At 52.0% G+C, this 16,671-nt stretch overlaps 4 protein-coding genes across 4 annotated transcripts; 2 read left to right on the top strand and 2 right to left on the bottom strand.

Annotated features, from left to right (window-relative positions):
* Positions 1–361: 361 nt before the first annotated feature.
* On the top strand, positions 362–4,432 carry LRP88_03758 (uncharacterized protein; the record flags this gene model as incomplete). The annotated part of the gene is made up of 1 exon (XM_083240368.1): positions 362–4,432. The coding sequence occupies one exon, from the start codon at positions 362–364 to the stop codon at positions 4,430–4,432; it is 4,071 nt and encodes a 1,356-aa protein (XP_083103658.1).
* Positions 4,433–6,361: 1,929 nt separating this feature from the next.
* Positions 6,362–7,747, bottom strand: LRP88_03757 (uncharacterized protein; the record flags this gene model as incomplete). The annotated part of the gene is made up of 2 exons (XM_083240367.1): positions 6,362–6,837; positions 6,892–7,747. The coding sequence occupies 2 exons, from the start codon at positions 7,745–7,747 to the stop codon at positions 6,362–6,364; spliced, it is 1,332 nt and encodes a 443-aa protein (XP_083103657.1).
* Positions 7,748–8,144: 397 nt separating this feature from the next.
* LRP88_03756 (Hsp70 family protein) lies at positions 8,145–12,029 on the top strand (the record flags this gene model as incomplete). The annotated part of the gene is made up of 11 exons (XM_083240366.1): positions 8,145–8,331; positions 8,385–8,842; positions 8,929–9,096; positions 9,148–9,256; positions 9,329–9,593; positions 9,646–9,724; positions 9,803–9,912; positions 9,969–10,342; positions 10,399–10,535; positions 10,786–10,914; positions 11,034–12,029. 11 exons carry the CDS (start codon positions 8,145–8,147, stop codon positions 12,027–12,029), a joined length of 3,012 nt encoding a protein of 1,003 aa, XP_083103656.1.
* Positions 12,030–12,413: 384 nt separating this feature from the next.
* On the bottom strand, positions 12,414–13,826 carry LRP88_03755 (uncharacterized protein; the record flags this gene model as incomplete). The annotated part of the gene is made up of 1 exon (XM_083240365.1): positions 12,414–13,826. The coding sequence occupies one exon, from the start codon at positions 13,824–13,826 to the stop codon at positions 12,414–12,416; it is 1,413 nt and encodes a 470-aa protein (XP_083103655.1).
* Positions 13,827–16,671: the final 2,845 nt, after the last annotated feature.

Here is a 16,671-nt window from a genome sequence, read left to right as displayed (position 1 = left end):
CAGGCACTGCCTCTTTCTCTTCTCTGGACTAATGCAGAACGCCATACGCCCGGCTTTGCTGGGCTTATTGAGGGGTGTAGGACTTGCATGTGTGGCGGTCACTGGCGAGTACCGGTACCTAGGCCTGGAGCCTCGATCTACACTGCACTGCTGCGGGATATAGGAATAACGATTAAACGAGAAGTATGGGCGAACAGGGAATGGAAATTACAATCCGATCATTAGCAGCACATTACTAGGTCCCGCTGGGCTTGGCTTTAGTGGCCGTCGAGGCCTAGCATTCATTCTTATCGTTCTGCTATGGCTCGTCTGGCCCCGACCTCTTCAACCAACCTAGATCTCCCTATACATGATACCCAAGATGCGACGGATGATCAAGTCTCTTCGCAGGTCCAAACGCGCACCAGGCCCTCAGCAACAGCCCGAACTTGACACTGCCATTGAAGCACTACCAATTCAAGCCTGTTGCGAGCTTCCTGCGGCACCGCTAACCAGGACCGGAGAGCCACAGCTGCCGCGAGTACCATTCTATTACGAACTCCCTGAAGCACCGCAAATCGTAGAGCCAGAGCTGCCACGAGCTCGAACCCCTTGCGACCTCCCCGAAGCACCGACCAGACCGCTCACACCTACTGCTGATCGACGATGCTGGTGGGACAGAATCAGCGCCTCGCCGCTGACCAGCTTTGTCACCAAGGAGCAGGGGCTCCTGCGGCAGCGTGATGTTGATCAACTTGCTAGTGCAACGAGTGGATATCTGGCCAACTGGGAGATATACCATGCCGGACAAGGCAGTGACCGTGATAGTCTTCTGCTGGATCTCATGGCTGACTGGGGCCGAGATTCGGACAACGCCATGGCAACGTTGGCTTGTATTGGCTTCTTGTCTACATCAGAGGCTTCAAAACAGTTGGTATCTCTCATCCATCTTGATCCTGCGATGTATTTGCGGTGTCTCGCCGTTGCTGGTAAAATGAGGGCAGGCCTCATCTGCGAAGATGAAGGGAAGGCCATTCAACAAATCCGGCGGTTGCAACCCCAGTCTGACCTCGACATTGAGCATATCGAAAGCTTCCTGAACGCCTTCACCACCCTTCGTCCGTCCATATTCCTCCCGGACGGACTGGTTCTAGACTGGCTAAGCAAGAACGGCATCATAGACCGTCTGAATGCTCAAGCCGTTACTCACTTGGAACGACAAAGACTGCACAGCGCTTTCCGACTTGTACGGTGCATCGCGATCATCTGTAGCCTACCCTGTGATCCAGACCTACGCAACGGTTGGAACGGGCCCTTCTGGCAGGCTTGCCTGTGCTGGGATCCAAACACAGAGCGACTCCTCCAGTGGGAGTCAGGCTGTCTCTCAGACGCACAGAAACGTCGGCTATCAACACTCATCAACCTTGATGGACCCGACACCGCAACATGCCGAGAATCATGCTTGCGGCTGTCAGACCCAGCCTGCTTCTCACGAACACAGGTTGAGCCGCAGACAACAGCCAGTCTTGAACAGATGTTGGCCCTTCTGTCAAGCTCAGAACGTGTTGGGACCAACACTGTTGACCTGTTCATTTATCTCTTCATTGAGAACCCAGCGACTCAGTCGTCATTCCGTTTCCTTGAACATGCCCTCAGCCAAGATGGCTCTGACGAGTCTCACCGGACTGTCCTCAACTTCCTGCGGTCGCAGCATAATAACAGCCTGGATATTTGCGCTCAGATGATCGGACTTTCGAGCCTTCTTCCCCTGCTCAGCTCAGCAATACTTCTCGATAGTATCGGGAACCCAGCTACTAGGATCGCACAAGTCATGTCGGCAGCCCAGCGCGAATTCTTGGCTCAGCTCGACAATGGCCCGGGCGACTATGTCGGCATGAGCATTCTGGCCTTTGGCAAGGCAATCTCGGCTGCAGAAGCGGTGCATCCAAACTTGCCACCAGATCTTCTGGAAATGGTACGCAGGTTCCCTGAACGTGATGTGGCGGAATCCATATTCGAGCGGCTTGAAGATTCCGCCCTGAACAAGTCTGGGGATTGTTCGGCACTGAAATCATATCTCGTGTCTAGCCTCGGCGGTTTTACCGAGTTTGCTGCGGCTGATGTTGATCTCTCCGATATACAGCTCGAAGTCAAGTTCTGGAAGAGCTGTCCAGATTCCCACAGGCGGGACTTGGCGACGATTCTGGCCAGTGTCAAGCGTCTAGACTACAAGACATATGTGACCTGTCTTGCGTCTGTGATGCTTGAGAAAGATCAGTTCGTCAAGGAGCTACGTGTGATGCTCATGGAAAAACATTGGGGAGCATGCGCCAAACTCATATCCTACGTCTGTCTTCGCCGAAGCCTTGGCCAGTTCTCGGCTGACTGCTGGACGATGCTAGTTTTTGCATTCATTGAAGAACATGGCTCCATTTTGAGCCAGGGGAAATCGCACATGAAAACCATGGATCAATGGCTCAGCTTCATCCAGGACCTTGTCAAGCTGACTGTGCCGGCTGCGCAAGCGCAGCTACGAGATTCTGGAGATGGCATCACTCGGCGGCGACTCACCTGGTGGCAGACTCTTTCTGGGCATGCGAAAGCACTACAGTCAATCGAAAACTTGGTCAAGGGGTTTGAAGATGTCGAATGGATCTTTCTTACTGGCGAGGAGGCGGCACTTATCACCTTGATCAAGCATGCTCAGAAGGGCCAAGACATGTCCAATATCAGTCGGCTAGTCATCTGCCAACTCAAGGGAGATGGAAGAAATCTCGTGCTTGTTTCAAATATGTTGCACTCACTGACAGAACTCTCTCAACACGGTGCGGCCATCTTGCAAATGATGTTGACGAGAGCGGTGGAACAGCCACATTGGACAAACCTATCACTGACGGCGGTGTGCAAAGCCTGGCTGAACAGCCCGCTCCCAACAAACTTCGACAAAACAGTCTTGAGAATGATGAGGGAAAACCTCAAACCCATCCCACCCTTCACTCGCAAGGCCGCATTGTCTCTGCTTGGTCAGCTGGTAGGCGAGCACGACTCCCTTGTTGAACATGCCGCCCAGCTGGAAACGTCGCGGTGGAATCTCAAGAGAACAGATGCAAGAGGGCACTCGAAGCTGCTACGCGAAGCAGGTATCCGGGATACACCTGTCCGGGCTGCAGGGCAAGGTGTTCCTGCTGAGCTGGCTGACGCGGTTGAGGAGGTTGCACCAAACGAGTACGAGTTGTCGTTTCCTCTGACGGGTCTTAATGAGCTTCAACGCCTGGCACGAGGCGTTCCAGATGGTGCTCGACTGCTCGTCGTTCGAGTTTGTCTGACATCCCCTACCGGATTCTGTGTTCACTACGCCCCGAACGATGAAGCTACGGCAAATCGGCATCGGTACTGGAAGAAGAGTTCCAACGATCCTGACCGGCCCATCTGTGGAACGAAGCCATCACTCTTCACGTACTGTCTTTCTAGAAATCTTCATCGACTACTGATGAGCCCCCAGACTGTTTCAGCAATACACAGCAGCATTGAGAAATGGGTTATTACGTCGCCGTCAACGTGCGGTGTTTGTGGCGCTCTGATCAGCGTAAAGCTGTGGAAGACCGCCGCGTGCTCACAGCCCTGTTCGATACGGTTTCGCCTGGCGCCCTTGGAAGTCCGTCTTCACAACCTGCTGGTTGACCCTCTGTCGATAGACCTCCTGATATCAAGCGTGTATGCTGCCGCTCTGGACGGATCTTCTTTGGACTTGCTTCCAAGCTGCCCCGTAGCCAAAGCCTCGTTACCTACTGTGATCAACTCTCTGCCCTCGATGGAAACCCTTGCCAAAGCCCCCAATCTTTCACAAGTCCTACAAAATAGCCGTTACGCGGTGGATCAGGAGAGACTACTCTCGTGGCTATGCCTGAGCTTCAGAGGCTTTCTACGGAGCGTCCCGAGCGGGTTTGCGATCCCGAGCATGCCGCAGACGCAGCAGTTCCTCCTCATGAACTCACACCACGAGCGAGAGAAAACATTTGAAACCCATCTGGGTGCCACTGCCTCTGCTGGCAGTGGACCTGTCTTCCACGGCACAAGTATTAGCCGGCTGTACCTCATTCTATCAGCAGGCCTGAAGAACTTGAGCAACACGCCTCTGATGCGCCACGGTGCGGCTTCTGGCCCGGGGATATACTGTGGGGACGAACAGGCCACATCTTTGGGGTATTCGCAGGCGATAGGGAACAGCTGGAGCAACAGCGCCATCGACCCGCAGATGCGGGTGATGTTGGGCTGTGAGCTCGCCAAGTATCCGACAGCGAATACGCCAACGCATGTCGTCCAAGACGAGACCAGAGTTCTGGTCCGGTATGTGTTTCTGCTCCCGGCAAACTATCACACTCCGCCGCGCCGGCACGTTGTCCCTGCTATGAGCACTGCGTTCGCTATGCTTAGGTCAGGGAGGGCAACCTAGATGTCGTGGTAACTAGATAACCCCATAGCCGTCCAGAGGGGTCAAGTAGCCGCTCGGGAGTTTACGAGGGATGAAATGACATCAAATTCAAGCCTGTATCTGTTATCTTTGAGTATCACTTTGCATTCTCTTGAAACCAGCTCCATCTCAATCTTGTGTACGAGTCAACTGTTTTCCTCTTCTCCAGCAACGTGATCGTCGCTGCAATGCCCGTCCCATTTGTACACAGGAACCCAATCCTCAAGATCTTGTCCTATTCTTGTTAAGTGGTCCAGCTTTCCCCGTAGCAGCCTCTCGTCCGACCCTTCTTGTCGAACCTGGTCACGGAGCATGTCAATAACAACTGAGACCACAGGGGCTGATTTTGTCCCAGACTCGGTCATAGTGGTAAGTCTCTCTTTGAATAGTCTGTCCGCTTCTTCAGGCCAACCATCGAGAGAGTTCTGCAGACCGAGTTGGAGGGCTTCATCTAATCTTCTCTGCTCCTCTGCCAAGCGTGCAGAAATCTTGCTTTCCAATTCCCATGGATCCGGATCATTGTCGGAGCCACTTGGGATAGAGCCCGCAGTGAATATCACGAAAAGGACGCTGAACAGACTGTAGCAAACATCTTGGGCTCTGTAGATTTTTAGAAGTCCTTTTGGCGCCCGATCAAGTTGACCAACAATAACGACTTCGCAGAATGCTCGTGCCAGAAGGCAGTAAGAGGCCCAGCCAGCCGAATGAATTTCCTGAATAAGTGAAGTTAGTTGGTGGTCTAGATCCGTCGGGAAAACGGGCAAATTAAATACTTCTGTGAATCGTTCCAAGCACCGTTGCATGACTGGATCATCCCCGTGCTTGAAAGGTTCCCATGGCGAGAGGAATCTCTTTCCATGCTCTGGCACCAGTCCCACCATCATCAAGAGCATAGCGGCGAAGTAGAGAGCTGCAAAAGCAACATCAAACCCACTTCGAGCTGCCGCTATGGAATCTATTGTTTTGATGTCGACGAAATCGAGCCAGGCGAAGCATAGGGCGAACTGAAGACCCAGCTTATATAGGCCCAAAACCCAGAGAGTGCCAGCAATGATAAAGTCGCATGTCGAGACGGCAACCTTGGGTGTTTGATGTCGGAGGATGTTCAGCCAGCAACCGCATAACAGGAAGATATCGGATAGTGTTCTCCAGACAATGTTCAAACTCTGAAAGACGATGTAGTTATATGTCACCGAAGTTCCTGCTTGCTGGACAGTGAGATCAAGGCAGTGAAGGAGTAAGTAGCTTGAGAGGGTCAGCCCTTATCCAGTGCCATATCAGACATGCGTTCAGCGTTCATATTCACTGGCGAACTTACAGGCAAAGCAACGCCATTCCTGCATGAAGAAACCACGTAATTCTCCAAGAAGAGGGCACGCTTCTAATGGAGCAGATGGTGATAGTAGTGATCACAGTCGTAACCAGCCAGAGCCAGACAACGACCCCGATACCCGGCCCGATACCTCGCGTGGGGACATACCAGAGACCTTTCATGTCTCTTGAACGTGCTGTAAAGATGAAGGGATTCCGAGGACCAATGCTCCTACACGTACACGTCTCAGACAGAGCAAGGAGACTGTCTGCCTCCTCTCTGAGTCCCCCGATTACTGCATCTGCTTTGAATCTGCACACATCCATTGGTACCCCCAACCCAAGTACATTTCACAGTACTTTGGACTACTTTGTCAGGTTGTCTTTGCTTTTTCTGCTAGGCTCTATCCTGACCGGCTGCTTAGCCTTGAAATCCCCGCGCTGATTATGCAGCATGACCTTGGTGCAGCTCAGCCGCAAAGTGCACATTGTGTCTCGACCATGAAATATCAAGCCTCAATCTCACTAAGAGGTGCCACGGAGGGGTAACTAGGTTGAAAGGTTCAATCAAAAGGGTTGAAAATAAACTGCCATTACGCATTACATCCCAGTAAATACCTCACACGGCACAACTGTGTGCTTCTGCGTTGTCTCTGACCGCCCATCACCAATCCGCTGTAGCCCTGGAGACGCCACCATGACTACCTGGACTTTTTGACCCCTCCTCTCCTCTCCGTCCTCGCAGTCGATGAAACCACTGCTCCCGCCGATCACTACCGTCTGGTTGCGTTCCGCGGTGAGCAGCAGTAGCCTAGCAGGATTGACGCCAAACTGCAGCGCCAGCTCATAGGCTAGACCTGCTGCTGTGCGCATTTCGCCCTGCAGTCCGCTCTGTAGCTGAGTGCCTGCGATGACCGAGAGTAAGGAAATTATCTGCTCCGTCACATGGGTAACGTTGTTGTGGCCCAGCTGGATAAGGCTCCCAGAGCCTCCATCGGTCGCAGCAGCAGCCAGCGTCTGGAAGGTAACAGAGCGCCAGCGATTTGCCACCTCGTTGCTGTTGAAGATATCCAGGTCTAAGCAGTAGTTAGCTCGTTTTGCCAGCAACGCACGTATCAAAGGCATCTCACCAGAGTCTGTCGAGCCATCAAGTCTGCTCCTCCATGCGCGGTATAACGCTGTGATCTCAGCTGCCCCTCTGTCGGGCCCGAAAGCGCCAAATCCGAATGGAAGAGAAAAGAATCCCGCTTGGAGGACTGACCAGACTCGCCACCTGAGCCAGAAATGCGACCTCCCCTTTACCAGGCTCAGTGAGTTGTCTGGATCAAGACGATGGCTCAGCACCTGAGAGGAAATATTGACTGTTGTCGCAATAGTCGCCGTAGCATTGTCAACGATGCGACAAAGCTCGCGGAACTGCGTTCGCAGCTTCTCGTCGGGCCAGGCCTGGCTCTTGTCGCCCGAGACCAGCAATTGTGCCTGCAGATTCCGCTTTTCACTGTTCAGCCTAGTCTCGAGAATGTCAAGGTCCCGGGAGTGGTCGAGAACGAGCTTGTCGACTTGCTCGTAATGCTTCCGCACAGCGTGATCCAGCTCTGCCTGTTTGGCCTCTAGCCTTCTCGTAGTCTGTTCCAACTCCGCACTCCTGCTGTCAAGTTGATCCGAGAGACCTGTGATCTGCTTGTAGAGAGTCTCTTTCTCTCTTTCAAGCTCCCCAACACGGTAGTTCCTCTCATTGATCGTCTCGTTCAGCGAGTCCCTGAAGTGGGAGATATCAGTGGCGGCCTGCCTACCCCATTCGAATAGTTCTCCTAGCTCATCCTCACCAACGATCCCCGATCTTTGAAGTTTGGACCTTGACAATTCATCACGGGCTGCTAAGTCCAGGAAATGCCGAATGCGGCCGCGGTACGCTTTCTTGACCGACTTGGCAGTCTCTTCGGTTTTGTTTGAGCCGTGTCCCGCGAGCGATTGCAGCCAGTTCATTTTGGGACGAAAAGTCTGACCGTGAAGTGATGAGCACAATGACTGCGAGTACGATGAGAACAAAGTAAAAACGGATCATGTATCGGGCTTCACTTTTATCATGGTGTTTGAGAGAAAACGAGGCAACACAGGGCGGACATGGGTGAGTACGCCGTCAGCTCCCCTCCATGCTCTCAGGCTCGAATGAATCAGGTCTTTGGCCCTGATGAAGTGTGGCGTGAAGGTAAGCGCGCGAGAGCCGTGTGCCTAACCACACACCCTTTGGGTCTTCGGGCATATGGATTTAAGCCCGCCAATACCTGCAGCAAGGCCAGAGTAGACCACGGATTCCAGATTACGGTTGAGAATACACAGCCTGCTATTTGGGGCTCACCTTGTAGACCGCATCGCGTACAGAATGGCCCATCGATCACAATTACCCCCGTTCCCGCCATTGGGACGCGTCCATACGATCGACTACGAAGATGAAATATTCGTAGAGCCGCCTAGAGTCAGACACCAGGAGTTCGAGCCTCCTCAAAATTGGGGCAATGGGCGAGAGAACCGCGTCGTTCTTGGACTCGATTATGGCACTACAAGCACCGGTAAGCTAGGCTGTCCTGCGCCTTCATCTATTCAGTTGCTGAGTACTACAAAGGCCTGTCATACATGCAGCAGAAGACTCTAAGTGAGCCTGACTTCAATGATCTCGAGGTCTTCACAGGATGGAGTGGTGGCAGCGGTAACCCCAAGATTCCCTCCGAAATATCCTACTCTAAGGCGACGAACCGGAGCCGCCAGCCAGGCAAAGATGCCGAGCGGCACAAGCTCGTGCTTCACTGGACCAAACTGGAGCTCGAGACTAGACGTCCTGCCACTGAGTTGGAGGCACTTCTGGAAGCTGTGCAGGGTCTGAGTCTCGTCAAGCGACTGCGCGAGGTTGCAGATGCCGATATCAACCATGAGGCGCCGACACACTTGACTAAGAGTCCGTCGGACATTGTCAAGGATTTCTTGCTCAAGATTGCCCGGCAGTACTACCTTCATATGAAGGGACAGTCATCTGCTTTGATTGGGGGCCAAATCCCACTTGACGTTGCTCTAACCCATCCTGCTGTCAGTCGCCTCCTTTCCACTTCAATGATATCCGCATTGTCCCATGTCTATGCTGTCGAACTCAGCTGATTCGTGAACTCTGACAGGAATGGGGCTACGAGCCACTTAACAAGCTGTATCGTGCTGCAATGGGCGCCTTTCATAAACAGATGTTCCCAACTCTTCGACACGTTTATTTTGTTCCCGAACCAGAGGCTTGTGCCTTATTTACCGTGCAACAACTCATCCGCAACAAAGAGGACAGTCTCATCCCTGTAAGTTGCTGCGTTACTCAACAGTACGTTACGGCTAACGCCCTTTCTTAGGGGGAGTGCTTCGTCATCTGTGACGCCGGAGGTGGCACCGTGGATCTAGCCACATACCGAATCGACAAGATCAACCCCCTTGAGATATCAAGAGTTGCTCCTGGCACGGGTACGTCAGCTTTCTCAGTTCCATTTTGATTCATACCATACTTCATAGGCTGAACCGCGTTTCTTATTACAGGAGCCTACTGCGGAGCTACTCTCATTGACAGGGCTTTTATCCGTTGGCTCAAGTCCATCACAACCAACCTTGACATTCTCGACGACGAGGTTGGCACCGGGGGCCACTTTCTACTCACTCCTGAGAGAAAAACGCTTCTCAATAGATTCGATCCCTTCAAACATCAGTTTACCGGGAGTGAAACCAATATCCTCACGCTGGCAAGTGGGATCCAAGTGAAGCCTGAAACGCCGGGTTTCAAGAATGGCCTCCTTACCATTGACGCGTAGGTGATGACTCATTTGTTGATATAGAGAGTTGATACTGATTGACAGCAGGGACCGAATGAAAGGATTCTTTGACGAGTCCTTGAAAGGAACACTAAGACTTATTGCAAAGCAAGTCGAGGGAGCTACAGTGAAGGGGGAGGTTGTCACAGTTAGGCACTCCGGAGTGGGCACGTGGAGAATAACGCTGACAACCCTCTCTCTATAGAAAGTCTTTATGTCTGGCGGTCTGTCGCAAAGCGAATATCTCTTCAGGATGGTACAAGAGTGGGCACGAAACAATCCCAACGAAATGGAGGTGACGCGACCTGAGGAGTGGTATGTCTAGTTCACTGTTGATATCGATCCCTGAGCAAGCTGACAGATAGTAACAGTTGGACGGCTGTAACGCAAGGCTCTGTTCTTCGTGTAATGGGCCTCGGGGCCAGTCAGCCAACGGCAGTTCAAGCGTGTCCGCGACACTATGGCATCGCAGCATCTGAGGAGTGGAGTCAGTGGCGACACGGAGGTAAGGGCCAGAAGAGTCCCGTAAAGGATCAAGTCCATGGCCACAAAATGGCCGTCGGTCAGATCACCTGGCTGGTACGAAAGGGAGACGTGATCATCCCAGACAACCCCATCAAGACGACACAGCCTGTCACTTGTGCCTTCAAAGACGATTATCTTGGGGGCAGCAGTACCGCAAGAATCACATTCTGTGCCACTACAATGACTGACGCTCCGACTGCACTAGACCAACTTCCAGAATGTAAGCCAAAACCCCAGGAGTTCGTACTCCGAGCAAGGCGGCTGACAGCCTTTTAGCGAGCAATGAGCTTCCCGTGCTGGAGGTCAAGCTAGACGATTTGCCCTCGTCATGTCGGCAGAAAAGATCAGGCTACACCAAGGTCTTGATGGACGTGGAGATACGCGTTGGATATAACAACGGCAAGGGGGTGAAAGTGAGAGTGCTCTGTGATGGCCGGGAAAAGGCGAAGTACTCGACCAACCTATGAGATAACGGGGCTCCGAAGGAAGGCGGATGACATCGCCCGGCTAGATAGCGAGAGACCCTTTGTGACTGCCAATAAATCCCGCTTTCAAGCCTCAAGCTGCATGTCTACCTTGCCTGAGGCCCCCGACATGAGACATGCCTTGGCGAACCATGCCATTCCTCTTGTAGTTACAAGCGCGTATTGCTTTAGTAAATAGAATATCAAGTACATGAACTCAAAGTATCCCGGAAACGCTGGAAAGTCCTGCATGTTTGCAGCCTTGTATGCAAGCCACGCCATCATTCGGTCTGATAACGCCCCGGCGGATATGCAGGCTGGATCACCCGTCTCAGAACATCACAGCCAGTTTCTACTGTCTGCTTGAGCCCCATTCATGACGGGATACCCGTATCTGTTTCTTCATGCTTTCCCCCCTCGATACTCATGGAGGCCTGGCACTTGAAGTCAACGCCCGACAACCTCCTCTCATATCCCGTCGCAGCACTCAACATCACGACTAAGAGGTGGCGGCTGCAGCCATTCCCGGCCAATCTCGTAGGCATCAAGGGATCCTGGGACCGCGAGAACGCTACCAAAGGCTGGCCTAATGACACGATAATCTACCCCTGTGGTAGCTCTCTCTGTGAATGGACCCAGCCCTGCGAAAACTTCTCATGTGCCATCACGATTGAAGGCATCGGTGCAACGAAAGTCGGACCAGCACACTCAAATATTATCGGCCTCACCCATGGTCTCATCATCTTGCTCATCCTTTTCATCACCACAAGTCTGATCATGGGTTGCCACCACTCGATCCCAAGCCCACCGCCTAGCCGTGATGGTCACCGGCATGCCATTAAGGATGACCGGCCCCGGCCAGCCGAAGAGGCCATTGGCTTAGAGTCACGACCACCACGCCAGCCACTGCGACATCCCCAGCCCTCGACCATCAAGCACGACAGCTCCATCAACAAGTACTACAAGGCACCGGAGCAGCAACCGAGTCAGCGGCCCGTCGAAATTAGCTGGGACTTGGTAGCGAAACCGCACAGCAGGTCAGGGTCTTCCTGGCGTGACGACCAACGGCACTGGGCAGAAGAAACGCGACAGAAGGGTCGGCAGATAGAACGCTGCATGGCCCTACTGCGTGAGATGTACGCCTTGGACTTACAGGCCTGGTCTATGGAGGACGTTGCACTGCGGGAGGGGGATAGAGAGGTCCGGGTTCGCTTATGGGGGCGGGTAGAGCGCATCTTCCTCGAGGTGACGGATGTAGTGGCAAGTTGGAGGAACGAAGGAACACGGGAAGGGCCTGGGCTGGGTTATTGGAGCGATGAAGAGAAGAGAGTGATTGAGGCAATTTATCAGACTGTTCAGGAGCATCTTGAGGGCAGGCGTTTGGGTGGTTTTGAAGAAACTGAAGAAGATGACGCGGCCTTCGACTTTTGGTCCAAGGATTGATCTCACCCTTTCAATCCCTCTTCATTCTTAATCTAGCTCATTTATTCCCAAGATAAGATACCTGCCTAACCTGCTGTTCCTACATGATGTTACTACATCCTATGTGTGCCATGGCGGTTGAAGAATGAGATGATCCCTCTGATCTCGCCATGGTTTGAAGAGTTCAGGAAGCATGTCGCTAGTTCCCAGGTGACTGCTTCATGGAGTTTAGAAGGGGCATTGTTCATGGCTGACTGGAGTCTCATCAAGTTCTTATCAATAGAGGTAGTCAAACCTTGCTGCTTGTGTTCTGAGCTCAACTTTCGCAATCCTGATCCTCTAAGGAGACTTTAAGTTTTAATCTAATTTATTTTAACTTCTAAGAAATATCTATCTATCATCATTCTATATAGAAGAATTATCACCGCAGCTAAAGCATCCCCGAATATTATCGGAGGTAGCAAAAATGTCCAAAAGTGCAGTAACAGAAGACCAAGTTCCACCACCGTTCAAAAATAATGAGAAAACAAGAAAGCCAATGTTGGCAATAAACAGCATGATGCTATACCAGTTCTCAAAGTAGCGTCCCTTGTAGAGGTGTAGCCAGAGGAAAGCGCTGATGCCGTACGTAAACCAAGCGTAAGTAGTAGCCGAACTAACGGCAACGATAGAGTCGAAGACAGGAATGACATCGGAGAGAATAAAGACAATAATCCAGAAGGCAGAATTACTACCGATCCAGATTCCCCATGCCTTAGGGGTATTTGCCGTAACTTCCTTGAGAGCATTGATCTGACGCATAATCGTAATGTAGACATACTTGGTACCGATATGGCCGCAAGCAAGACCGTCAGTCAATATAGCGGGGAGGACGAGTCCGTAGGCTACCTTGGCAGCAAGAATAGGGGCGGAGCTGAGAGCAGGGGAGGCGGTAAACTCGGCAGCGAGGCAGTAGACAGCGATAGCGATGAATGCATAGAAAATGACAGATGCAATCATCAACCATCTAAGAGAATAAATAAAGTCCTTCTCAGGGTTCTTCATCTCGGCCATGTAAGTAACAAAGGCGTAGTTACCAGCCAAGGCAAAGAGGATCTTGAGAACTCCGTTCAAGACCTCTCGGAGGGAAGGATGTCCGAAAAGCTCAATCTCGGGTTTCCAGCCTTCTGGGGCTCCGGGAGGGTTGTTTATACCCAGGCCGATCATAGTGGCAAGAGCCGCGGCAAGGATGCTGAGGATACAAGGAAGGCCAGACTGAGCCAAGAACTTGGCAGTCCGGGGAATGCAGAGCAGAAAGCAAAGAATGCAGGCAATAGCGATGTAGCCAACAGTACAGACAGCATGCTCGCTAATGGCATTCAAGGCAATAGAGATGGTAACAACTGCAGAGGCAGCAGTCATGATGAGTTGTAGCAGCAGGCCAATGCCACAAAAGATCTCTGCTGGGCGACCTCCCACGATCCTCATCATCTCGGCAATATTGGTGACTTTGGGATGGGCCACGTAGTACCAAAAGATCTCAACACCACTGAAGTAAGTGATGATGGCTCCGCCGATGAGAGTGATAAGACCGGGAATAAGACCAAGAGTCTTGAAGACCGAAGGGAGAGCAAGTGCTCCGAGACCAAACTGGTTGGTGAGGAGGGCAAAGACGGTGTCGAAGCGGCCCATAGTACGGAAGTTGGCTCCACCCTCACCCCCAAAGACGTCTACTTCTCCTTCATCGGAGAACTCTGGCTTGTGGTCTCCTTCATGGTCGGTAGTGTCGCTGTGATCTCCTTTGCTATGTTCCGCTATCTCGTTCTTCTCCGACATCATGTTGTTGGGGGTGTTGTGAGACATGTGTGCAAATCCCAATGGGTATGTATATTCGTTCGGTAAGAGATCAAAGTGTTTGGTCGAAGGTGTGATTTGTTGTTGGTCTTTGGGGTGTTGAGAGCCTTTACTGGTCTCCTGGACCGAGGTGTAAAGGGGTTGATGGTGCAATCTTATTTAGCGATGAATGTTCCAAAAAGGTTGTTTCACTGATGTATCTGAGAGCGAAGATGTGTGAGAGGATAAGAATAACGAAAGGCAAGCCAGTGAGGCTTGAGGTAATATATAGGCCAAGAGATGGTATCGCGATCAAGGCGCTATGTTTGAGTTCAGGGATATTCTCCGCTGGCAGGAGTTTCAAAATCTCTCCACGGTGATATCATAGGGCTCGAAATGCTCCAAAAGAACAACATCCGAATCTTCCCGAATGTCTAGAATAATCAAGAGGCCAGCACATCCCTTACGAATGCGGAAAATGGAATGTTTGTTAATATTCCGGCGTCTAATCATGAGATATTGGAGGGGAAAAGGGTCATCGCTTGCGAACTCAACCCAGATCATCCGCGAGGGAGACTTTGCTCACCGGTAGAGACCCTTGGGGTCTGCGGGAATTAGTTCTGACCGACGCGAGGATTGTTGATAGTCCACTTCGGGAAGTCGTCCATACGGGAATACGCATTTCCAGGGCTGACCTCGCAGAGACATGGATGATTCCATGAAACGGCCATGGAAAACAATTCACTCATACAACGTAGTAACAGAAGGCCCGCGGCAACTGGGGAACTGTTCCGAGAGAACGGCAAAGGTGGGTCACACCGTCACAGAACAAAGCTTGGTCAAAGCTTGTTGCAAGCTTTGACGTGGAACTCGAAGCTATTCGAGACTCTCTTGGCATTTCTGTCAGGCCTCCCGCCCTTCCAAGACCTTCCAAGACTCTTGGTGTGCAGGGCGTTTGTGGGGAGACTCTTGGCTCCACGATCGTGAGAGGGGGGGCGAGTGGGGGTCGTCCGCCTGCCCCGGAAACAAGTCCCTTCGAAATCCGAGGCGCGAAGAACACGGTGAGACCTGGCAAGGTGAGGAGTTGAGTCCGTGGTGGGATGATAGGTGTACATCGAGCTAGTGCGCAGACCGTGAGGTTTCCCAAGTCTTGACTTTTCCATACCCACCTGCCTGATCTTCTCGGCTTACGGTATCTCCTGTTTGTCCTAAAGGGGTCGACTTTGGTGGATAAATATCTCGTGGACTGTGGTAAGATGCCGCTTGGCGTGGTTCCCATAAATAGAGTGAATTCTGGTTGATCAAGGCCTCTGTGAAATATTACTGGATCGCAAGGAGACTCACCGTCTTTTTGGTGTGACTGAGGGTCGTCTTGGCACTCGATGGTCGTGCTTGGCACTCAATGGGGGTTCTTGGCACTCGAGTGTCGGGCTTGGCATTCAATTTATTCGCGGTGTGACCGGGAGGCCCAGGCTATATAAGCTCTTGGCGCTGGGTAAACGGCAACTGTTCACGCCACTCATAGTAACTGTTGCCTCTCGGGCTCTCCCGATCTCTAGGATAAGTCACACGACTAGGTATTGCTATCCGCACGACTTTTTACGAGGCCCGGCCAAAAAGGGACAGTAAGCCTGTGTTCCATCGATCAGCACCAAGGTTGTCCCAAGGAAAATGGCTGCCTTTTCCGCCCGGCCTGTGACCCGAGGTACATTCAACAATGCAATAATTAGGTAGCTAACGCAATAACACAACGGCACAACGGCACCTCCTTTCAATCCTCTCTCAACTCCTTACGCCCGCAACTACGCCCCCATTCTCGTCACGAATCGACGCCCATCCTCTGCGCTGCCGGGCTTCCCACAGACGGGTCGATGGCTGCCCCCAAACACGATGGAGCCTACACCGACCAGACCCAAGCTGTATTACCTCCTGATCTCTTCATGCCCGCCATCCTCATCTTTCCGACGACGTATGATTCTTGAAGCTTTGCCGCTGGTTTACTCTCATCTGGTCGTGTGCCTCTTTCTCTGGATCAACACATCCACCACCTGCCACAACGAGTTGCCTTCTCTCTTGACTCGCGTCCCGCGGCTGTTAGCCATGTCCCCAGAACTTCTTTCACATGCATCCCGCCAAAGCTATCTTCAGCTGGTAACTCTCGGCATGCCCGCCAAGTCGTGTCCCTTCCCTCATTTTCAGTCTCGTCCTCGACGCCCCTCATCGATCGCCGAAACAACGGTTGGGGAATCAAGATGTCCCTTCGTGATTAACGATTGTCCTATACTTGTATCCTCCTCACCCTTTGCTCATTTCCCTTACCAAAGTATCATCGAGCTTGCGCCAGCGTTGCACCTCAATCGAGACTTTCAGGTCGCACTAGCAAGTCCGTTGCCTTCAACACAACGGCGATGCCATATGTTCCTTCGTCCTCGGCGCTTCTAATGACGAACTTAGTTATCATTCTGTGATGTTCTTGGCCTACAGCCGGCCGGCTTAGCAAGTATCGATCGACCTTCCCTCGGTTGTTAGGCGGCAGGGCTCGTGGATTGCAGTAGGTGATTATCACGTCCGTTCCATCGAATCCCACTGCCCGTCATGCCCAAGGAATGCACTGTAGTCTTCTTCTCGTATCCTTAATTTGCCAAGGACTTGAGCAAAGTGATGAAATACATTCGTCATGACCGTTCGCCCATGATAGTAGCAATTTTAACTCTTTGTTCTTCGCAGAAGCTCTGTCATTATTTTCCAAGCTCATATCTGTAAACCTAGGCCCTTAAGGCCAATCAACCTCATTCAGCCGTTCCCAGGAGCCAACATCGATCGTAACGTGTCATATTTCGGCGCAGCCGAT

Source organism: Fusarium phalaenopsidis, assembly GCF_050370095.1.
Source record: "Fusarium phalaenopsidis strain FUZ10S chromosome Unknown contig_32288, whole genome shotgun sequence".
Classification (NCBI taxonomy): domain Eukaryota; kingdom Fungi; phylum Ascomycota; class Sordariomycetes; order Hypocreales; family Nectriaceae; genus Fusarium; species Fusarium phalaenopsidis.
Note: the sequence above shows the minus strand (reverse complement) of the source record. Positions and strands in the feature narration are given on the sequence as shown.